This window comes from Mus caroli, unplaced genomic scaffold, assembly GCF_978045245.1.
Source record: "Mus caroli unplaced genomic scaffold, Mus_caroli_1 scaffold_13, whole genome shotgun sequence".
NCBI lineage: Eukaryota > Metazoa > Chordata > Mammalia > Rodentia > Muridae > Mus > Mus caroli.
The window spans coordinates 116,859,447-116,884,169 of NW_028227268.1; the positions used below are offsets into that span (position 1 = coordinate 116,859,447).

At 46.4% G+C, this 24,723-nt stretch overlaps 1 protein-coding gene and 2 pseudogenes across 3 annotated transcripts in view; 2 read left to right on the forward strand and 1 right to left on the reverse strand.

The window, feature by feature from the left end:
• The window catches only part of Ccm2 (CCM2 scaffold protein), a 53,292-nt gene extending 30,684 nt beyond the window's left edge, over positions 1–22,608 (reverse strand). Inside the window, exon 1 of one of the 3 annotated variants that reach the window (XM_021177455.2) lies at positions 22,466–22,608. In XM_021177455.2, coding sequence (XP_021033114.1) covers positions 22,466–22,495 — 30 coding nt within the window. In that variant the 5' untranslated portion in view covers positions 22,496–22,608. Of the gene's footprint in view, positions 1–4,690; positions 4,718–22,465 lie in introns of those variants that run through there. The other 2 variants (XM_085829119.1, XM_085829120.1) reach the window with 2 other exon arrangements.
• On the forward strand, positions 6,458–6,901 carry LOC110305466 (large ribosomal subunit protein eL21 pseudogene; annotated as a pseudogene).
• A 609-nt stretch (positions 22,609–23,217) lies between the features above and the next one.
• On the forward strand, positions 23,218–23,342 carry LOC115032636 (small nucleolar RNA SNORA70; annotated as a pseudogene).
• The last annotated feature ends 1,381 nt before the right edge of the window (positions 23,343–24,723 follow it).

Sequence of the window (24,723 nt, forward strand, 5' to 3'; positions counted from 1 at the left end):
AAGCACAATCCCCAAATCTCAGGCCTAAGTCATGAGTCTTCCTAACCAAGCTCAGATAATAAACTGAAACAATCCCATTACCCCCGGCCTCACTTCCCAGATCTGTAACCCACAATCAACTGTGATTGCTGAAGACTAAACGGAGAATTCCAGAAAGTAACAATTTGTAAGTTTTAAATATACTTACTACAGGACAATGTTACAGCCGCTACATAATAAGATATGGTGCTCATCTCTTTACTACTCTAGAACTTTAGCATAGACATGTAGGTTCAAGGAAGAAGTCTACATAGATACTGGGTTTAGCAACACCCTCAGTTCCAAGCATCCATTAGTGGGCCTTCAATGCCCCCATGTAGGTGGAAAGAACACTGTCGGTGGAGGGAGAGGTGTCTGGCCCTACACTGACCCTTGTATATAACAAGAATTGTGTGCCGCTACCCTCATCTCAATGCCTCAAATTATTTGAATTGGTTCCTACAATGTAGAACACTGAAACACAGCCCATAATAAGAAATGACTGATGCTCTGGACGGGCTGACCAACCCATTAGTGTTACCTCAGTTCTCAGCTAGTGGGAACAAACAGCTAGGACAGCGGACTGGAGGACAGCATCCAGGACTGGAGGACAAGAAACCTGAACAAGGAGGAGTGTGAAACTGAGGCGGGAACATTGCAAGATCAAGGTCAGACTGGGTCTCAGATAAAACGTCGGAGTGCTGAGGATGTACCAGGTAGGAGAGCTTCCGCCTAGCATGCAAGTCAAAAAAAAAAGGCAGAGGCTGCATCTCAGCTTTTTGTTTCGTTGATTTGTTTATGAGTCTATTTCCGTTGGTTTCTTTTTTAAGACAGGGTATATTCTATAGCTCAGGCTCACTTAGGGCAGAATTTGGCAACTTTTCCTGCTGCAGACTTCTGAGTGCCATGATTACAGGTGAGAGCTAACACACTAGCTCTTAACATGAAAATGTAAAAGGAGATTGTGGTTAAAAAGCAAAGGAGCTAGATGTGGCGGCACAGGTCTTTGATTGGGAGGTAGAAGCGAGAGAATCTGAGTTTGAGACCAACCTGGTCTGAGTTCCAGGTCAGCCAGGGCTACATAGAGAGATCCTGTTTCAAGGAAGGAAGGCAGGGAGGGAGGGAGGGAGGGAGGGAGGGAGGGAGGGAGGGAGGGAGGAAGGAAGGAAGGAAGGAAGGAAGGAAGGAAGGAAGGAAGGAAGGAAGGAAGGAAATGGACAAATAATATTTTGATGAGCAGAATCAGACTTCAGTAATTGATCGGAAGGTCTTAAATTTGCTGTGATGTCCTGTAGATAAATACACCAAAAATAAAAGGCAGATTTAGCAACTGCTATTCTTCATTCTGCAGCATGCTATGGAGTGTGTATGATTTGGACCCCAGAAGAGCAGCAGGCCGAGTGGATCCCAACACAGGCAGAGGCTTCCAAACCAAGTCTTCCCTGAAGAAACTGAGTTCTCAGATGTAAGGGGGCAAGCCAGGGTCCAAGAAAGAAAGCTGGGAAAGGAGTAGGGAACACAGAAACAAAACTCCTGTACACACAGTGAGAAGAGCTTTTCTAGGATCTCTCTGAAAAGCCTCTCAGACCCTGTCAATATTTTTCTATTCTGTGCCATCTTATGCCCACAATAGTCCTTCAAGTTGGAAACGGGAGTGGAAAATTACCTCACTAGAAAACACAAAGCCCTTGTTTAATCTTCAGTGTCACAGAAAGAAGAAAGGTGCGTGTATGTGTGTGTGTGTGTGTGGGGGGGAGAGACTAGGAACCTAAAAACAGTAACAAAAACCTCACAACTCTCCAGAGAGCCGTGGTGGTGCCCCATGACACTGGCCCTGGGAGCCGGAGAGGCCTGAGCTTGGTGCACACGAGGAGATCCTGTTTCAGAAACATACAAATCTCTGGAAGTAACTCACTGGTCCTTTCATGGAGTGACTCTGTCCTCCACATGCACTATGGCATGGATACATGGACACAGACGGACACACACACAAATGCAATGTTATATAATCTATACCTCATATGACGGCTCCAGGAGTGAGCCTCCAAGCGTAGCAATGAGACTTCCAGGAGGTGGGGCCGGAGAAGTTGTTCAAGTGCCGCAGGGACAGTCCTAAGCAGGAATGGGAGATGGAAGCACCACGCGGTTGGGGCTGTGATATAGAAGGGATAACTACAAGACACCTCAAGAAGCGGGCATCCAGTACACATGCCAACATCACGGTATCTAAGAAATGCAGGAGTTCCAACTTGCCCAGAAAGAAAAAGCAGCCATGGTAGTAGAAGCCCCCTCCAAGTTAACCAGGACTAGTCAGCCACAGCCCAAATGACAAAAGAAAATAAAAGATCCCCAGGACGTGGATATGGAGATAAAAGCTAACGTTCATACATCTACTCTTCTTCTTCTTCTTCTTCTTTTTTTGAAGATTTATTTATTTATTTATTTATATATGAGTACACTGTAGCTGTTTTCAGACACAGTAGAAGAGGGTATCAGATCCCATGATAGATGGTTGTGAGCCACCATGTGGTTGCTGGGAATTGAACTCAGGACCTCTGGAAGAGCAGTCAGTGCTCTTACCTGCTGAGCCATCTCTCCAGCCCACATCTACCTCTTCTACCAGAAGATTCTCAGCAGCACCTAGAAGGATTTGGAGGACTCTGGAAAAACAATATTACCATATTTTATTCTCCCAAACACCTCTTCTATAATGGACCTCTGACCTCCCCTGGAGGTATATATTGGAAAAGAAGAGGACATAGAAAAAGACTAGAGAGGGCTCTCTCTAGCAGTTAACTCTTTTTTGGTTTTTCGAGACAGGGTTTCTCTGTATAGCCCTGGCTGTCCTGGAACTCACTTTGTAGACCAGGCTGGCCTCGAACTCAGAAATCCGCCTGCCTCTGCCTCCCAAGTGCTGGGGTTAAAGGTGTGCGCCACCACGCCCAGCTCAGTTAACTCTTTTTGTAATAAAAGCATTACTGGGGGTTGGGGGAAGCGAATACCTCTAGACTCCTGGGAAGCAAGCTCTTTCTTTGAGGATCAGTAAGTAACACAGTCACATATGCTAACTGTGTTGCAAAGCCCCAAGCTCAGCACATTATCCTGGAGAGAGCACTAGCAAGCCTGAGACAGAAGCAAACTAAGGTACAAAGGGCCCGCAATAGTTTGACAGGTGCATGTCATTGAATCTTCACCACCAGCTACTCAGTAGGTTTCATCTCACCCTAAGACTACCCCAATGCTCAAAGCAAAAGACCTTGTCCGTGCCTGCCACACGCCACACAGGATGGCTGTAGACAGCGAAAGTGAAGGTACTGCTTCCCCACCCCACCCCAGTCTAACGGGAAGACAAAAAGCAACTCCACTGAGCCAGCCAGAGCAGGCCAGGAAGGGAAGAGGGACTGTAAGGGGAAGAGGCCCAGAGGTCAGTGAGAGGGTCTGGAAGGAGGCCTGTGGCCGGTCCTGCACAGCTCTGTCCAGCAGGGCCGCAGGAGCTCTTCCCTACAGAGTCTACCTAGCATCCCTCACAATCACGTCCTGCCCAGGCTGCATCTTACACAAACTCTAACAGAAAGAATTCCTAGCTGGAGCAGGGGTGGGAGGTGGGGTGGGGATGTGGGACACTCCTTTAATTCCAGCACCCAGGAAAAGCAGAAGCAGAGATCTCTGAGTTCCAAGTCAGTCAGGGCTACACAGTAAAACCTTGTCTCAAAAAAGCCAAAACCAAACCAAACAAAAGGAAGCCCCTTCTGCTGAGCCTACCGAACCGCAGCCTCACACACAGCAACCAGCTTCAGGAACTCTGCAACACCTGTGAGTGACACATTCAATTTTTTCTTTTTCTTTTTTTAAAGAAAATTAAGGGATGGGGATGAAGCTCAGGTGCCCAAGGCAGTTGGTTCAGTCCCCAGCTCCTCATAAAAACCAGGCGAGGTGGCGCTGGTCTATCATCATAGCACTCTGCAGATGGAGGCAGGAAGATCAGAGGGTCTAGGTCATCCTCAACTAACAACATAAGACTGGGATACTGGAGATTCTGGGGAAGGGAAGGAAGGGCGAGAGAATAGAGTGAGTACTCCAGTCCCTACCAAGGGAAAAAGGACCTGGGCTTATGGACCAAGACAATGGGCACAATATCCCCTGCATACATCCTTCCTCACGACTCCTTAGTTCTGGAGGAATGCAATCAAATGGGATCTCTGCCTACTCTTGCTCTATTGGTAAGTCCCAGGGAGTCTTAACCCCATGGCGGGCTGTGCTAGGGACAGGCCAGCATTCCTGTGGCAGCCCAGGTCTGTTACGCACTCCTGGACTGTTGTGCACTCTAGGGGCAGGCTCCCCAGAGTTCCCTTAATTTCTCAACCTTTTCCCTTCCACCAGCTTTTCACTGTGACCAGATTGCAGGAAATATTTTCCCTGGGAGACATAAAACCCACGGCCTCTCATTCCTTCAGATGAATGAGTGCATTGGTCCAACCTCAGCTGGACAAGACAACCACCCACACCCAGGCCCAAATCTTGGTTCCCACCCTCCTCCAGCACACTGGAAAATGAGCCACGCAGCATCTCTGAGCAGGGCTCGGGGGTCCAGTGTAAAAGAAAGAACATCCTGGAAGCAGCTTGAATGTGGCTCCTACAAGGACAGTCTTTCTTACACTGAGTCTGAACCTACCTCGTTCTCCATGGGAGATCTCCAGGGGCACTGGAGTTGCAGGAGTTTCTTGGGAGGAATCCCCGCTCCTCCCCCTCTGCAGACAGCTGCCGTGCCTTTTCTAGTCCCCTCTGAGAGGTTTGAAAACTATGGTCAGATGCTAAGCCCTCCCTCTAAAAAACATGAGCACACAGGAAGACCAGAAACCACAGCTTCCTTCTGCAAAGCTTACTGAAGTTGTTTACAGTTTTGAGAAAGCTTAAAGAGCAAGAGCATCCAAAAGCTGTTAGCCAATTCCAAGAAGACTGTCTGCAAGAGACACAAAGTAACTAGCGAACATTCTCCCACTGCGCAGAGCAGAATCCCACAGGCAGCGGAGGCCATCCGGGCAGGCCGTAGCCATTTCCATCCAACTCTGCAATGTTGCAATCCATTGCTGATGGTCTTTGGAAGCCTGACCATAGGCACACTGCAGAACCACATCATCAGGGAGGACCCCAGGCCCTGTGGTCCTGGTGGCAGGAGGACAAGGACAAGCCTGCTTCATATGCTGTTTCTACACGTGGCCACAGCAGCAAGGTATGAATAGGTGCATTTCCAGGTCCTCTTCCAGTTGTGCTAAGTGCTCAGCCTATACTAGCCCAGGGCCAGGAGACCTGAATTTAAGTCACCAACTTGCAATAAAACAATGTGTTCATAAGCAAGTTGTTTTAATTTCCTCACAGTTAAACTTCTCCATCCAGGAAAGGCGAAGGTAAACTTTATTATTGATAAAAGACCCTTACCATTAGTTGAATGTTCCAGAAGAGCTTGCAATAGAAATGGCTATTTAACTAGTTAATTAGTATGACTATATACACCCATAGACCAATAAGCAAATATAACAAAAGGCAGATGTTCCTGGCCCTATGAATTCAGCCCCCAGTAAACCCATCATAAATTAAATCAGAATGCATCTAACCTACCTCAACTCCTGTGTAGCTGCAGCTGCCTTAACTGATCTCACAGTGCCTACAGCAGCCCTGTCAAACAATACCACCTAACCCAGAAGGAGGTATGTTTGTAATCTACTGAATTCTATATACTGAAAGTGAAAGCTGTGTGGGTACCTTTGTGTCATCATAAATCCATTAAGCGAGACCATCCTATAAGGAAGCACGCGAGCCATTTCATGAATTCCACGCTGAACTGAATCAAAAGGCTAATGTGTCCTGTCCAACTTTGTCCATAAAAAGGGCAATTTCATCTAGTTTTGCTCCACTGACCTACAACAAATAAATTTAATCCTTCCTGGTTCCAAAAAACTGTTACCACAGACCAATTCTGTGTTTCACTTATTCACCTGTGTGCCAAAAACTCAGAAAGCACAGAAGAGTGGGAGAGCAGTCCTACTCACTCATGACTCAACACCTGACACCAACAGCCTGTCACGGCCTCTTTAAACAAGAGCAGTCACAGCCTCGGGCTACTTTCTAAACTTTACAGAAAAGAACCAAGTGACACTGACCTTAACAACGGTCAGGAAGTGAGACACCAGGAGGCCACATTGTTTTTGTTATTCCAGCCCCACCTCAACAGGGTGACTTAAAAGGTAATAGCACTACTCCACCAAGCAACTGGATCCTTCCTCCACAAGCCCAGTGGGTCAGCAGGAGGGAGAAGGCCTCCAGCACACAGGGAGAGGCATTCAGGGAAAGCTGTTTAAGAACTACACCACAACAGCCATCTTCCAGTAACTCGCCAAAATGGCGAACACAAAGGGAAAGAGGAGAGCCCCCCCCCCCCCATATGTTCCCTAGGCCTTTTAGGAAACATGGCGTTGTTCCTTTGGCCACATACATGAGAATCTACAAGAAGGGTGATATTGCAGACATCAAGGGAATGGGCACTGTTCAAAAAGGAATGCCCCATAAGTACTACCACGGCAAAACCAGAAGAGTCTACAATGTCACCAGGCATGCCGTGGGCATCATTGTCAACAAGCAAGTTAAGGGCAAAATTCTGGCCAAGAGGATCAACGTGCGGATTGAGCACATCAAACACTCAAAGAGCAGGGACAGCTTCCTGAAGCGGGTGAAGGAGAACGACCAGAAGAAAAAGGAAGCCAAAGAGAAGGGCACCTGGGTGCAGCTGAAGCGCCAGCCTGCGCCACCCAGAGAAGCACACTTTGTGAGGACTAACGGAAAAGAGCCTGAGCTGTTGGAGCCCATTCCATACGAATTCATGGCCTAATGTACACAAAGACATAAAGTACCAGCACCAGGGGAAAAAAAAGAGCTACACCACAGAACAAGAGCAGACAGCTATGAAAGAGGACAACTCCGCTGTCCTAGAGGTTACAGAAGATCAAGGGGGGTAATAAAACAGAAATAGCTAAACCAAGATGAATGAATGACCTGGAGTTGGACAGACTGGGATTGGCCAACATCTGCCCATCGCTTACAGACCAAACATACAAATAAATGTTCGTCTTTATTTTCTTGTGCTGGAGATCAAAGCCCCGAGGCCTTGTGTATGCTAAATATGAATTCTTCCCCTAGTTGCAGGCGCAAATCTCGGTCCCCACCCTCCTCCAGCACACTGTAAATGAGCCATGCAGCATCTCCGAGCAGTTCCAGTGTGAAGCAGATCCTGGAAGCAGCTTGAATGTTGGTTCCTGCAAGGGCAGTCTTTCTTACACTAAGTCTGATCAGCTCGTTCTCCATGGGAGATCCCCTGGACCACCACAGTTGCACTACTCGCACTTTACACATGAACATTTGTACCAGGAATGATGGCATACACTTGCAATCTCAGCACTTGAGAGATAGGTCCCTTTAGCCCCCTACAGGAAGTGTGCTTGGTGACCAGTCCTATAAAGAGGGAATGTGGACATGGAATCCCACTCCTACATAGCAGGGTGTTTCTGGCAATTCATAGCTGCCCCTGGTAGGTAAATCATGATCCAGTTGAAGGCTATACACCCATGAATATATGGACAGCACAAACTGAACTCGGTAGATAGGGGGTTAAAAAAAGACAAATGTGGGGGGTAGAGAAGCAGATAGGACAAGGGGAGGAGCTGGGGGAGGGGTGAATATAGTAAAATGTCATCGTAGAAAATTCTCACAGAAACTATTTTTTAAATGTAGCTACTAACATGAGAAAGGCTGAGGATCCAGCTCTGAGTGCGAATGCTTACCAAGCACATACAAAGCCTTGTATTACAAAGGAAAAGAAGCACACTCATGTTTGCCTGGCATGGTGGCTCCTACCTATCATCAGGAGGCTAAAGTAAGCAGACAGTCACCACCTCGAGGACAGCCTGAACTACTAAGTTCCCGAAGTGTGGACTGTCACATGAAACCTTGTCTAACTTTCTGAATGAGAGCTGAAAATCTGCCCACAGCCCAGGAGCTCTGAGAGGGATCGACTACTGTTTTGGCAAATGGACATGTTGCCAAACTGCCTTCTGTGAATGAGTGAGGGTGTGTGTGTGTGTGTATTTAAATTTCTAAAATTAAATACATTTATTGTATGTGTGAATGTTTTACCTGCATTCATGTCTGTGTACCACATGATTGGTGCTCAAGAAGTCAGAAGAGGGCAGTGGATCCCCTGTAACCAGAGTTACAGGGACCTGTGACTACCAAGTGCTCGTGACCAGCGAGCTCCTCTCCAGCCCCTAAACGTTTCCTCTCACACTCAGATCTGTGATGCTCTCAGCCATGGCCAGAGAAGCTTCCTTTTCTTTTTTTTTTTTTTTTAAGTTTTATTTATTTATTATATGTGAGTACACTGTAGCTGTCTTCAGACACTCCAGAAGAGGGCATCAGATTCCATTACAGATGGTTGTGAGCTACCATGTGGCTGCTGGGAATTGAACTCAGGGCCTCTGGAAGAACAGTTGGTGCTCTTCCCCGCTGAGCCGTCTCTCCAGCCCCAGAGATGCTTCTTTTACAGTGGTCGTGCTTAATGCAGACTCATAACCGGTCAAAGCACTGAGAGTAGTAAGTGTTGCATGCTCAGCCCCGAAACCAGACATCTGTGGCACCCCTGTAAGGGTCAGGAACAACGCAGATGAGGGAGCAGAAAGAACGTAAGAGCTGGAAGATGAGGGGTGCTGTGACACACTGTCTTTGGGGTCTGTCATGGCCACTGCAGTCACACACACCAACACTCCATCCCTGGGGAGAACTCCGGCCCCAGCCTAGTGAAGAGCTTCGGGGAGTCAGATGAGAGGGGTCAGTAGAATAGCCATGGTCAGTTCCCCTCGCTCCAGTAAATAACCCCACAATCTACACGCAGCAAGCATCCAAGTTAAACTTGGTGAGTGGAAAGAGAGCCAGCTTAGCATTTAAGAGCAAATTCTACTCTCGCAGAATACTGGGTTCAGTTCCTAGCATCCACACTGGGTGGCTCACAACCAGTGGCACACTACTCTAGGCCTCAGAGACTCTACTCAGAATACACGTAAGGACACACACATTACTAAAAATAAAATATTCTGTAAGTCCAATCACTCAAAAGCTTTTTTTTTTTTTTTTTTTTGGAAGAAGGGGTTCAGAAATACACTGTGTATTGGTAGGAAACTGTCAAAGAACAGTTTTAAAAACATCTTTTTAAAAGACTAAGACGTTTAGGCTGGAAGATCTCAAATTAAAGGTAGTATATGGGGGCTGGTGAGATGGCTCAGTGGGTAAGAGCACCCGACTGCTCTTCCGAAGGTCCAGAGTTCAAATCCCAGCAACCACATGGTGGCTCACAACCATCCGCAACGAGATCTGGCGCCCTCTTCTGGAGTGTCTGAAGACAGCTACAGTGTACTTGCATATAATAAATAAATCTTTAAAAAAAAAAAAAAAGGTAGTATGTGCTATATAGTAAGATAGTGTGAAAGAAAGAGAGCTGGGGAAAGGAAAAGAAAGAAATCACTAGGAAACAGTTTAGTATTACCTTATAAAGCTGAATATAGCTAGGCACAGTAGGTCACAGCTGTAATTCCCATAGGAGGCTGAGGCAGAACTGCTTGCTGTGAGTAGTGTAAGCCTTTAATCTGAGCACTGCGGCTGCAGGGGCAGGTGGGTCTCTGTGAGTTCAAGGATAACCTAATCTACATAGTGAGCTGCAGGACAGCCAGGGCTGCAACAATAAACCCTGCCTCAAATAGTAATAATAACATTAACAACTTAACTAAAATTCCTATTCAAGGCTGGGGATATAGCTGTCACTCAGTTGTTAGTAAGTATAAGATCCTGAGTCCAACCCTCACTTATTACAGCAAACACTTAGGTTGTGAGAGCAAGATCAGACAAAGATAGCAAGATATCTAATAAAACCTTAAGAGGCAGTTTATTCTTGTTTTGTTTTGAAGACAGGGTCTCATTATGTACAATCTGGCTTCAACTTGTAACTGTCCTGCCTCTCCTCTGAGTGCTGGCATTACAGGCATGGATCACTCACTACTTCTGCCCCACAACTTACTCTTAACCAGCTCTGAGACACTAGCAACTGAGGAGCCTGGCTAGAAGACAGATGGGTACTCCAGGGACCATGGGGATCTATTTCTCAGAATTGTTGGCTCTGCTACAGTTTGGATGTTTGACTTTTCTCCCAAACAGCCTGTGTGGTGAATGTCTGGTCCCAAGCATTGGAATTCCAGAATTGGAAATGGACATTTGGGAGTCCAAATGGCCTCCTGCCAAAAGGTCCTGAAGTCACACGTGTGTGTGTGTGTGTGTGTGTGTGTGTGTGTGTGTGTGTGTATGTGTACCTCCACTTTGATTGTACACGTGTGTGTTTGAGCTTTTGCCCCTTGGCTCTAGGTCAGCAGGCTCTCCGACACACATCCTCTTCCATTGCCACCTGACCAGGGCCCAACACTGGGGCAATAAATCACAGAGCAGCATTTTAAAGTTGATTATCTACAGGGTTTTGGTATAGTTTATAGAAAGCTGACAAGTTGTCAATGTATGCATTTGTCAAGAATTAATTAATGTGCAATGGAGACTGCACATTTCATTGTTTACAAATTATCTCTCAAAAACTTTTTTTTAAAATTGCAGCGCCGCATGTCAACCCAACTCACTGGAAGCAGAAGGAGTTTGCCAGGCCAGCCTGTTCTACATGGCAAGTTCCAGGCCATTCCAAACTATTTACTGAGATCTTGTCTCTAAATAAATATAAAGAAGTAAGGAGGGGAAGGGAAGAAAAGAGAGAGAAGGCTGGAAAGATGGATCAGCAGTTAAGAATACTAGCTGCTCTTCTATAACTCCAGTTTCAGGGGATCTAAAACCCTTACACAGACAAAATACCACTGCATATAAAATAAAAAATACTAAAAAAAAAAAAAAGAAAGAAAGAAAGAAAAAAGAAAAACTATTGCAAGGACTAGGGTTATAACTCATAACTTAGTGGTAAAACACTTGTCTGACATGTGAGTGAGGTTCTAAGTTCAATGCCCGGGACCAAAAAAAAAAAAAAAAAAAAAGGGAAAGAAAAAGAAAAAAGAAAGAAGAGAAGAGAAGAGCAGAGCAGAGCAGAGCAGAGCAGAGCAGAGAAAAGAAAAGAAAAGAAAAGAAAAGAAAAGAAAAGAAAAGAAAAGAGGATTTAAGAGGCAGAGACACGCAGATCTCTTTGAGTTCAAGGCCAGCCTGATCTACAAAACTAGTCCCAGGACAGCCAAGCAGCCAAGGTTACACAGAGAAACCTTGTCTTGAAAAACCAAAAATAGAAAAAGAAAAAATGAAAAAGAAAAAGAAAGAAAATTGCTAGCAAATCCCTGGTTAATAACATGGATGCTGACACATTCTGGGGTAAAGTAATGTCTGTAAAATCGTTTGAAACGGGGCTGGAGAGATGGCTCAGTGGTTAACACTGGCTTCTTTCAGAGTTCCATTCCCAGCACCCACGGGATGGCTCACAGCCATCTGTAATGGGATCTGACGCCCTCTTCTGGTGTGTCTGAGGACAGCAGCAGTGTACCCACATACATTAAATATATAAATCTTCTTTAAAAATCCTTTGAAATGCATCAGAACAGTCAGTGAGCAGGTAGGACAGGATTATGGACAGGGGATAGAGAGTGCAGTCAGGTGAGTGATGGGATCTACACAATGGGTACTGACATGATGTAGAGCCCAGTGTGCTGACTCTGCACCTGGAAGGTGGAGTCAGGAGGATCATGCGGGATCACTGTCACTAAAACAGAGTTTGAGGCCAGCCTCCCCTATAGAAGACCCTGTGGTTGTCCAACCCACCCCACCCCACCCCGAAAAAAAAGCAAACAACGAACAAACAAAATGAAAAGCAACCAAGCCAGGTGTGGTGTTACATGTCTTCAATCCCAGTGCTTGAGAGACAAAGGGCAGCCTGATCTACAGTGAGTTCCAAGACTACACAGTGAGAAATTGTCTCAACAAACAAACAAAAACAAAAACAAACCCAAAGTCAAATGCAGTGGTCCATATTTGGGAGGTAGATGCAGAAAGCTCATGGTTCAAGGGCAGCCTCAACTCCACAGTGGATTTGAGACTGGCCTAGGCTGTGAGAGACTGTAACTCAAAAACAGGGAATGGAGCTAGAAAAACTGGTTCAACTCCCAGGACCCACATGGTAACCCACACTGTCCCTAACTCCAGTCCCAGGGAACCTTTGCAGGTACCAGGCACACGTGTGGCATGTAGATATAAGCATAGACAAAACGACTACACACATAAAATAAAACTGAAAACTGTAAAGTAGGGGAAAGCTGGGGAGATGCAAACATGAGAACCTGAGCTCCAGTCCTCATGGAAATGCAGGTACAGTCGCACACACCTGTAATCTCAGAACACCTGAGGAATTAAAAGAAAAATCATAACTCATAATGAAATGCTAGCGAGCTGCAGACAGCTTAGCAGTTAGAGCACGGGCTGCTCTCGCATATTATGTGGGTCCAATTGCCAACACCACACAGCAGCTCACAAATGCCTGTACCTCCAGTTCCAGGGGACCCAATGCCCTCTTCTGGCCTCCACAGGCACTGCATGCACATGGTGCATACACATCAGGCAAAACATTTATGCATATAAAATAAAAATAAATGTTTAAAAATAAAATAAAGTGCTGCTGTGGCAGCTGGGTTAAAAAAGGACAACAGCTGGCCAATGTGGTGCACATCTTTAATCCCAGTACTCAGGAGGCAGCAGCAGGTGGATTTCTTGAGTTTGAGGCCAGTATGGTCTATAGAGTGAGTTCCAGGACAGCCAGGGCTACACAGAAAAATCCCTTCTCAGAAAACAAACAAACAAAAAAGGAAACAAAGAAAAGAGAAAGATCAGAAGCCCAGCACTGTGGGTTTCAGGATAAAGACGACACTGGTGGAATCTCAAGACAGAAGCTGTCTGGGGTCTGACAGCGAATGCCTAGCTGCCAGGAGCTAGGGAGGGAGTTACTGAACAGCAGACACACACAGCTACATTATCAGACCAGGATAGACTCGCATATGTGAGCCTGTCAATCTAGGTTGTCTCCTTTCTCTTTAAATGTTTTTATTTTTATGTGTCTGTGTGATCTGCTTGCATGTATGTCTGTGTGTACATTTGTGCCTGGTGCCCAAGAAGGCTACAAAGCAGATGTCAGATAGGGTCACAAACAGCTTCTAGCATGTTTATTCTGGGAGTCAAACCTGGGTTCTCTGGACAAGTAGGTAGTCAGTGTTCTTTCTTTACCAATGCGCCATATCCAGCCCCTCCTCCCCTTTGAGACAGAGCCTTACTATGTGACCCTGACTGGCTGAGAACTCACTATGTAGACCAGGCTGGTCTCCATCCACCTGGTCTATGCCTCCAAATCGTTGGAGGATTAAAGGTGTGCACTACCATGCCCAGCCCCTAGGTTTCCTTAATAACTCACTCCATGTAAAGCAACAAAGGAGACAGAATTCTAAGTCACAGAAGATGTCAGGAAAACGTTCCTGGAATTGTAAACTATAGGATGGATACTGATATTTTTCTTTTTCACCCCTCAGAGCTACAAGTCATCACGCACATGAAGTGTACTCTACACCCAAGTGACAGCGCACAGAGTCCTGTCCGGTAAGAACAGGAACAGGCAGGCTTAGGCTGACCACTCTGCTCACTGGCAGAGCTCAGCCATTCTTTCTACCTCCCTGGGTGACACAATACACCACCTTAAGCCCCAAACAAAAGCCAAATTCCAACTTCCTTCTGTGCTTATTAAAGAGGATTACTTTCATTGTATACACTTAATGCCTGTAGTCAAAAGCCTAGTTCTTCACACAATCCAAACAAAAAACTGTTACCAATCAGGTACACTTGAGAGGAAAAAAGTGTCACATATTTGGCACCAGCACAGAGGAAAGGAAGAAAGTTTCCTATTTATACTGGAAAAAGAAAAGAAAAAGACCTTGTTTGGGGGTGTGACCCAGTGATAGAGCCCCTGCCTTACATGCATGATGAGGCCCTGGGTTTTTCAACCCTCGGTGCCAGAAACCAAAATAAAAAAACCAAACATCTACTGTCTGTCTCACTGGACAATCCAAACACAAACCCTTTCACTTCTCATAGTCAAATGAGGAGCTGCTGCTGCGGCCAAGAACTTGCCATTAATTCTAGCACTAGGAGACAGAGGCAGGCATATTTCTGAGTTCAAGGTCAGCCTGGTTTACATAGCTAGTACGAGGCCAGCCAGGGCTGCATAGATCCTGTCTCATCAACAAGACAAAATCCTGTTGTTTCTCTCAGACTAAGAGACAAGTATTGTAGCAGCAAGCACACTGAAGGGACCCAGGCTTACAATGGCGGTGTGAGACCCCCAAAGACAAAATGTGTTCCTCCGTGGAGTCTACACCCAAAATACTCTATGTGATTCCTTGACCATATGACGGCTCATGCCTGCAATCCCAGCATTCAGGAGGTTGAAGGTGGATCATAACCATGAGTTATGAGCAGACTGAGCTACATACAGTGAATTCAGAGGCACCCAGGAACAAGGTAAAATGCTATCTCAAGTTCCCTCAAACAGAGTGAGGTGCACCAAGAGCTTGTCCAGAGCGAAACAGAAAGCTCCCTAGGGACAGAGTCTTCCCACCTACAATCTGTCCTCTCGAGTCATTCTCAAGATACCCTGCTAAGGGGCTCAGATGGCTCAATGGACAAAATGCCTACCGCACAAGAACAGATCCCTAAGTCCAAGCCCCTGGCACTCATGTAACTTCCAGGAGCGCACGTGCATGCGTGTGTGTGTGTGTGTGTGTGTGTGTGTGTGTGTGTGCAACCCGAAAGCTGGTGAGTGGACGATCACAGGGGCTCGCTAGCCAGCCAACCTTAACTGAGACAGAGCTCTAGGCTCACTGAGACCCTGTAAGTGTGAAGAGCAACAGAGGAAGACAGTGTTTAATCTCTGCCTCCATGTGTACAAGTACGCCTGAATAAGTACACACAGGCACACAGACTCCCCCCCTTCCCTTTCCCTCCTCATATACACACTAGAAGAAGAAGAAGGGAAAACATTTTTAAAAAAAAATCTTCCTAAGCTGGTGGTGATGCACGCCTTTAATTCCAGTACTACGGAAGAGGCAGGAGGATTTCTGAGCTAGAGGCCAACCAGGTCTACAGAGCAAGTTCCAGGACGGGGAGGGCTACACAGAGAAACCCTCTCTCTTAAAGTAGTAAAAATAAATAAATAAATAAATAAATCTTCCCAGGGCCACACAGACATATCATAAACTCATGATAAAAAACACAGATGTTGCCGGGCACGGTGGCGCACGCCTTTAATCCCAGCACTTGGGAGGCAGAGGCAGGCAAATTTCTGAGTTCAAGGCCAGCCTGGTATACAGAGTGAGTTCCAGGACAGCCAGGACTACACAGAAAAACCCTGTCTCAAACAAAACAAACAAACAGAAAACCTGAGATGTTCATTCAGTGGTACAACACTTGCCTAGTATGCTCAAGGCCCCAGGTTCAATACCCTGTACTGCCAAAAATAAATAATGCTAATTTTTTTAAAGATTTATTTATTTCATTTATATGAGTACACTGTTGCTGTCTTCAGACACACCAGAAGAGGGCGTCAGATCCCATTACAGATGGTTGTGAGCCACCATGTGGTTGCTGGGAATTGAACTCAGGAACTCTGGAAGAGCAGTTGGTGCTCTTACCCGCTGAGCCGTCTCTCCAGCCCCATAAAGTTATTTTTTAAAAATGGCGCCGGGCGGTGGTGGCGCACGCCTTTAATCCTAGCACTCGGGAGGCAGAGGCAGGCGGATTTCTGAGTTCGAGGCCAGCCTGGTCTACAGAGTGAGTTCCAGGACAGCCAGGGCTACACAGAAAAACCCTGTCTCAAAACAAACAAACAAACAAACAAACAGGCTTACTTGATCCGCTGAAACTTATTTCTCCCAGTGCTGGGAGCTGGAAACTCAAGGTCAAGGTGTCGGCAGGGCTACTTCTCCTAGGCTTCTCCTATGCACGTTGTTGGCTAGCATCTTCTTCCTGGATCCCACACTGTGTCTCTGTCTCTTCTCATAAGAATGCAACTCAAATCAGATCACAGAGAGCCACAGGTGCACCATTTAAACTTAAGCATCTCTTGCCAGATCTGGTGGTGCATGCCTCTAATTTCTGCACTATGTGAGGCTAGAATAGTTTCCACAGCTTGAAGGCTGGCCTGGACTACTAAGTAAGCTTAGGACAGCCTAAGCTAGGGATCGTATCTCAAAAACAATCAACAAGAAACATTTAGGTACCTTTTTAAAGCGCTCCCCCTCCATATGCAGTCACCTCATGAAACTGTGGGGGTGAACTACAGAACATGAACTTGGGAGATGTAGGGATAATTCAGCCCACACAGGTACAAGTAGGAATGAGAATAAAGTAAAAAGGGCTGCCTACACATCAATCCTATTTGAAGTCAGCCATGGGAGTTGGATTCGTACTTGAAGTTTCCATAATTGAAAGGTTTTCCTGATCATTTGTATCAAAACTTCTTCACCCTGTCCTTGGTTGCACTTCCTAGGTGGAAGCTGCTGGCTGTCTGTGCCTGGCACTGGTGGTGCTGACCAACATTCATCTAATGGATAAGTAAGCAGATTACTGCAGCACACCTCTACAACAGCTTCAGTGTACATAGACCAGCATTAATCTCCTGTAGCCCATGAGTCTCAGCAGATTTATGGGTGTCTCTACTGCTTCTCAGCTTCTGACCGACCTTCAGTAGTAGCCCAGATCCCAGACCAGCCAGGGACGGTCAGACTCTGTCTCAAGGAAAAAAAAAATCTATCTGTATGGTGTGTGTGTGTGTGTATCTGAGTGTGGGTGCCTATGGAGGCCAGATGAAGGCATCAAATTCCCTGGAACTGGCGTTACAGACTCACACCCTATAGGTTATTTATTCTTTGACTGCCATATGCCAATTAGTGGACACACACAACTAAGTAAGGGGCTGTAGAGTTTCTTCCTCTTACAGATTGCTCAGGGTTCCATTCCAGTCCCAACACTGCAGCTCACACCTTTCTGTAACTCCAATTCCAGGGGATCTAACACCCTTTTCTGACCTCCTTGGCCACTTGCACACATATGGTGGACAAACATACATTTACGCAAAACATTCATATACATAAGAAATCTAAGAAATTAAAAATAATAATTTTAAAAAGTATTTACTAGGGCTGGTGAGATGGCTCAGTGGTTAAGAGCATTGACTGCTCTTCCAAAGGTCCTGAGTTCAAATCCCAGCAACCACATGGTGGCTCACAACCACCCGTAATGAGATCTGACACCCTCTTTTGGTGCATCTGACATCAGCCATAATGTCCTTATGTATAATAATAAATAAATATTTTTTTTAAAAAAAGTATTTACTAGCCAGATGTGTTGGTACATGCCTGCAATCTCAACACCTAGGAAGAAAACTGTAACAAATTTAAAGCCAGTAAGTTAGCAAAGCATTTGCCTAGCTTGAACAAATCTCTGGGCTCATTCCAGCAATCCTTAAATAGAGACAAGAAGGTACATGCCTGCAATCCCAGTTCTCAGAAGGCAGAGGCAGGAGGGTCAGAAGTTGAATAGTTCAGTCATTCTTAGCTTCAAAATGAGTTCTAGACCAACCTGGGCTGTTAAGTGCCTGTCCTTAAAAATGGGTAAGAAGGGGGCTGGTGAGATGGCTCAGCAGTTAAGAGCGCCGACTGCTCTTCCAAAGGTCCTGAGTTCGAATCCTAGCAACCACATGGTGGCTCACAACCATCCGTAACGAAATCTGATGCTCTCTTCTGGAGTGTCTGAAGACAGCTACAGTGTGCTTACATATAATAAATAAATAAATAAATATTTTTTTAAAAAAATGGGTAAGAAACAGGTATGGTGGTGCACACCTTTAATCCCAGCACTCAGGAGGCAGACACAGGAGGATTTCTGAGTTCGAGGCCAGCCTGGTCTACAAAGTGAGTTCCAGGACAGCCAGGGCTGCACAGAGAAACCCTGTCTCGAAAAAAAAAAAAGGGTAAGAAAACAGAATGTAGCTTAAATTAATAGAATGACTGAATGCCTATCACACACAAAGCCCTGGATTTAGTCCCCATGTGCATACCTATGATCTCAGCCCTCAGAGGAAGGCAGAAAATCAGAGTTAAAGGTCATCCATACTTGACTACATAGTAGGTTTCACACTAGTCTGGGCTTTGTGAGACCCTGTCTTGGAAAAGGAGGGCAGAGAAGGTTACATTGCATCATATACAGTATAGCATAATACTACAATATACAAGATCTGAGACTATTTCGTACATAGGAGGCTTATTCAGGTATGGAGAGATGGCTCAGGAGTTAAAACCACTTAACTGTTTGTTCTTGAAGAGGATTCTAGTTTAATTCCCAACATCCTATCTTGTGGCTTATAACTGCTTCTAAGACCAGCTCCAGGGAGATCCATTACGTTTGGCCTTCGCAGGTACCCACACGTACATGAGCAGACCCAGACATGCACATATACAAAATTAAAAGGGACTGGACCAATGGCTCAGCAATTAAGAACACTGGCTGCTGGCACAGACTTGATGCTCCAGAGTGAGGGGATACCCAGGGGTAACCCCATACTCTCAGAAGAGAAGGGGGGAGGGATGCAAGGAAAGACTCTGTGAGGGAAGACCAGAAAGGGGGAGGGGCAGCATTTGGGATATAAATAAGATAAATTAGTTCATTAAAAACAAAAAGATCACTGGCCGTTCTTCCAGAGGACTAGGGTTCAATTCCCAGCACTTACAGGGCAGCTCACAACTGCCTGTAGCTCCAGTTCCAGGGGATCTGACACTCTCTATACAGGCAAAGCACCAATATACATAAAATAAAAATAAATCATTAAAAATTTTCAATTAAAAAGTAAACTTTTAATATAAAAACAAGAGCCTCATTCACCAAAAACAGGTCTTTCAGTTTGAGAGGTACCAGCCACTCTACAAACATCAAGTGGTCACGCTACAGCCCTTTACAAGGCTCACAACAGCCAGTTTTTCTGATGCACTCATCCCTCTGGCCTGGCCTGGGATTGATCCAGCTCTACAACAACTAGCTCCGCAAGCTCTCTAGCTTTTCTTGCATCTCCATGACTGCGGGTTCATGAACATAACTGGTTTTACAGACTGTTTGATAGAGATATACAGTCACCATACTTTTGTTGCTATAGTAGCTTGAATATGGCAGGACAACACCTGGGACCACTTCCAGAAAATCTACTTGGTCCTTGGTATCGCCAGCAGTACACTGATCTCTCTGTCTGAATTAAAGGCCACAGTAAAACTATTGCTTGAAGCCGTGCGTGGTGGCGCACGCCTTTAATCCCAGCACTTGGGAGGCAGAGGCAGGCAGATTTCTGAGCTCGAGGCCAGCCTGGTCTACAGAGTGAGTTCCAGGACAGCCAGGGCTACACAGAGAAACCCTGTCTCAAAAAACAAAACAAAAAAAAAAAAACAAAAAAAAAAACAAAAAACAAACAAACAAAAAACTATTGCTTGATAAGACATCAAGTATCTGAGACCTGGAAAGGGCCTGCCAGTCCAGTTTTGAGACAGGTTCTTTTATATTCCAGGTTGGCCATGATCCATAGTAAACTGCCAAGGATGACCTTGAACTTTAGAGCCTCTGACCTCCCCCTCCCAAGTGCCAGGATTACAATATACCATCATTCCTCTGGGGCATCCAAAGCACCTGAGATTAGAACCAGGGCTTCATACCTAGCAGGCAAGCACTATACCAAACAAGCTACATCTTCAGCACCCATTCATATTTTCATAGGCTCATCTGCACCTTTCTGAAAGAGCTGGGTGCATTTAAATGTCCAAATGTAAAATTTATTAAAAGTTTGAATTTGTAGCCAGGCTGTTGTGGTGCACATCAGGGACAGGACAATCTCTTAGGTTTAAGAGCAGCCTGACCAACAGAGCCAGTTCCTGGACACCCAGATCTACACAGGGAATCTCTGCCTTGGTGTGGGAAATGGGATGAATTCATTAAATGTTTAAAACAAGTACCTCTTGTTAACTGACCATTATGAAAACCACTTAAGGGGCTGGTGAGATGGCTCAGTGGGTAAGGGAACTGACTGCTCTTCCTAAGGTCCTGAGTTCAAATCCCAGCAACCACATGGTGGCTCACAACCATGTGTAATGAAATCTGATGCCCTCTTCTAGTGTGTCTGAAGAGAGTAATGGTGTACTCATATACATAAAATAATAAATAAATCTTAAAAGGGGGGGGGGAGGCTGGCCAGATGGCTCTGCCGGTAGGAGCACTGACTGCTCTTCTGAAGGTCCTGAGTTCAAATCCCAGAAACCACCCGTAATGAGATCTGATGCCCTCTTCTTGGGTGTCTGAAGACAGCTACAGTGTACTTATGTATTATAAATAAATCTTAATAAAATAAAAATAAAAAATGTCAGGTGTTGTGGCCCAGCGTTTAACCCAGTACTGAAAGGCAGGACCTCAGTGATTTCAAGGCCAGCCTGATCTAGACATCTGAGTTTCAGGACAGCCAGGGCTACATAACAGAGAAAGTGTGTCTCAAAGACAAACATATTAGGAAGGTTCTGCAAGCTCCTTATAGGAAGATACCTGGTAAACTGTGTTCAGTCATGGCCTACATAGAAACTCAGGTCCCAAAGGTTGTCTCACTTGTTTACAGGGAACAAACTAAAGCAGGTGGCAGAATGCCTACAACTGCTAGCATAGATCCCTACACAACACATTATCTCCTTTAACTGAGACACTGAAATTAACCACTGCCTTTTTCTGTACTTATTTTTTTTTCACTGCATATAATTGTAAGATTGTCTTGCTACAAGAGCCGGGCATGGTGGTGCATGCCTTTAATCCCAGCACTTGGGAGGCAGAGGCAGGTGGATTTCTGAGTTCAAGCCTGGTCTACAGAGTGAGTCCCAGGACAGCCAGGGCTACACAGAGAAGCCTTGTCTCGAAAAACAAAACAAACAAAAAAAGATTGTCTTGCTACTGATCCAAAAGCTCAGGGGGAAGTCTTAATGCATCTCTCTGCTCCTCAGCCTTCTACCCAAAGTGGTATGATATACAAGACAACATATACCAGCCAGGCAATTTGTCCTAAACAAGAACGTGGGCCAGGTGTCTTACAGGGCACTAAGAGTGTGAGACAAATACAATGACTAGTCTCCAGGGATGTAGGCTACTGGCATTGCAAAGACCAGCTGGCACAGTTCAGCATCAGCCACACTTGGGCCAAGTCCTTCCTCAACAGCACCCCTCTTTTCTAGCTAAGTCCTTTTACAATGCTCAAACCCCCTTGTATACTTGTAGGCTGAATTACTTTGTCGGGCCCATTTCCAGCTTTAAACCATCTCTGGAGGGAACAAGTTGACAGGACATCTAAATAGCAAGTGCAACTTTCTGTCTTCAAACAAAAGAAAGTGAGGGCCGCGCCGCTGGCCTGGATTCCCTGAAGGCCACCTGGCCACTCTATTTCAAGTAAGACTTTCTGAAAAATGGGACACCTCCTAAAACAAGGTGGTGAGTGGTGTGGCCAATTAAAGGCTACAAGGAGGCAGGGTGGTGCTGAGCTAGGACATTCAAAGTCTGTTTTAAACTTGTCCACAACGTGCACACATTTATCAAATGAAAATGACAGGCAAACATGAAGATTGCAAAGCATTTATTTGAAAGGGATACATTTTATCAAAGCCCACTTTTCGCTTTAAAGGCAGTTTAAGCGGTTCATCCCCACATGGTCTTCCCAGGCTTCTTAAAACGTTCTTTATCAACTACTCAAGCCTGTAATTAAAGCCACATTTTTTAAACTACAGAAACGAAGGAGCCTCTTGAACCATGTCCTAAATCTTACTGCCAAACATAACGTCACTAAAATCACTCAGTGGTATTAAATAGGAGCGACAGTCGACGAGCGAACCCGCCGAAAAGCTAAGTCCATCTTTGCTTTTACTGGACATCCAAAAACAAAGCCAAGTGGGCAGCAAAAGCCTCGCCGGTCAAGGCACAGCCCAGTGGCCCAAGTTCCAGCCCAGGCCACCGTCTGGCCCCTCACTGGGCCCACTTCCTTTGTGGCCCCAGGCCGGCGCGCGGGGAAGGCGGGCCCCCTGACAGGCCGTCTGGAGCAGGTCGGGGGCGAGCGGCAAAGGGGACCCCCCCACCGGAAAGGCGCGGCACTTCCTCCGGGAGCCGCAGGCCCACCTGACCGCTGTCCCTGCCCGCTCAGCCGCCCGCCCGCCCGCCCGCCCACCCCGAGGGACCCCCACCCCACGCCCCGGCCCGGCAGCAGGACGCGCCGGTGAGCGCTCACCTTCTTGCCCTTCTTGCCCTCCTCCTCCATGTCGCCGCGTGCGGCCCCCGCGGCCCGCCCCGGGAGCCCCACTGCCAGCGGCCGCTACATGCTCGCTCTGGGCCCGCCACCCCCGCGCTCACCGCGCCGCCGGCCCGCCCGCAGTCTCCGCCCCGGCCGCGCCCCACCCGCACTTCCGGACCCAGGGAGCCCGCCCACTCCGGAGACCCCGCCCCCTCACGCCCCGCCCACAGCCTCAGCGCTCCCGCACTTCCGCCTAGAGGCAACCGCTGGGCCCAAGGAGGGCGACACCAAGGAGGGAGATTCCCTGTTTTCCCCAAAGCCCCTGAAGACCCAGGGTCACCCCGGGCCCCTCCACGCATCCTCAGGGCGGGAGGAGCACACCTGCCGACCCCAGTCCTTCCCATACCCTCTGGAAAGGCGCCCCAGTACCCACCCCCCCAGCTCTCCCGAACCCTTCAGGGCCGCGCGGGAGTGGCTCCAACTTTTCAATTCTGCCGCCATCTTTAGGGTGGCCGACTTCCCAGCCTGCCTCGCGATTAGGGAGGCGGGCCACATGGCCCTGGGAAGGGACAGAGTCAGTCTCCAATCCAGGTTCTGGGCGCGCTGCCACTTGGCATCTCTCTCTTATTACTCTGAGCCACAAGGAAACCCTTTTCTAGTAACTTTCTATTCTGGTTGGGCGTGGCGGCGCACTCCTGTGTAATCATAGCACCTGGCTGCTAGAGACAGGAAAATGAGTTCAGGATCAACCGTAGGTACCAGAGTCTCAATAAAAGAATCCAAAAATGTACAATAACTGCCAACAGCAACCTTCTTGGTAGTGTATGCATCCTGTTGTCTGTATGGGTTGTCCTAAAACATCTTGAAGATAGTATTCTGGCCGGGCAGTGGTGGCGCATGCCTTTAATCCCAGCACTTGGCAGGCGGATTTCTGAGTTCGAGGCCAGCCTGGTCTACAGCGTGAGTTCCAGGACAGCCAGGACTATACAAAGAAAACCTGTCTCAAAAAAAAAAAAAAAAAAAAAGATAGCATTCTGATGGATATTCACATTCCTGAGCTTATGGTGTTTCTAATGTAGGCTCCAGCCACCCACCCACAAATGCAAAGGTACTTTTGGGAAGCTGGAAGGTATAAGGAAACCAGAGTTCACAATGGCCAGGTCATCATATCCATGCTATAAGGCTCAAGTTCAACTTCCAACTTCCTTCACCTCCAGAAGATCTACACCTCTAAGAAGAAATGTTTAATGAAAATAAATTTTAAAACATGATAGCTGAGAGGCAGTTCACAGGGTATGGCTGTGGGTTCCTTGGAAAGTTATGGACCCTATGGTCCACCCAAGCCTCTATGTTCACTAATCTCACACCCAAGCCAAAACTATGTGTATATATATATGTGTGTGTGTGTGTGTATAAAATTTTAAAGCTTTATTCTCTCCTATCCTTGGTACATCAGGAAGGTAAAAATTACAAGAGCACGGGCATTCGGGCCCTGCCAGAGTAAAGTTATAGATTTTTTTAAAATTATTTTTATTTTATTTTCATTTGTGTTCTGGCTGCATATGCATCTATGTGAAGGTGTCAGAACTCCTGGAGCTGGAGTTACAGATGGTGGTGAGCTGCCATGTGGGTGATGGAAATCGAACCTAGATCCTGTGAAAGAACAACCAGCACCCTCAACCACTGAGCCATCTCTCCAGCACCTATATAATTAACAGACGTCATATATAGTTACCACATTCACAGAACAATTTCAGAGGATCGGGTGACTTTTCAAAAGCAAGTTGGCACCCCAATAGGTCTTGTTTTGCTGTTATGCCAACCCACAGTATGGACTTTACTGATCCTAAACTAATACTAAACTGGGCCATGGTGGTGCATGCATTTAATCCCAACACTTGGGAGGCAGAAGCAGGCAGATCTCTGAGTTGGAGACCAGCCTGGTCTACAGAGGGAAGTTCCAGAACAGCCAAGGATACACAAAGAAACTGTATCTCGAAAGAAAAAAATACTAAATGAAGCCAATACTTATTTTAAAATACTAAGTATCCTGCTAACTGTAGTTCTCTCAGGGCTACATGCAAATCTTTACAATAGGGAGCCATGCCCTCAAAGCAATATGACTCCTCCCTTCGAGTCCACAGTTCTGGGGAAGGCTCATGAATCCCTTCCTAGTCCATGATGGAATGTTGACTGGCTTGATCTTGTTCAGGTCTTAAGCAAGCATCCACAACCACTTTGAGTTCATGAGTACA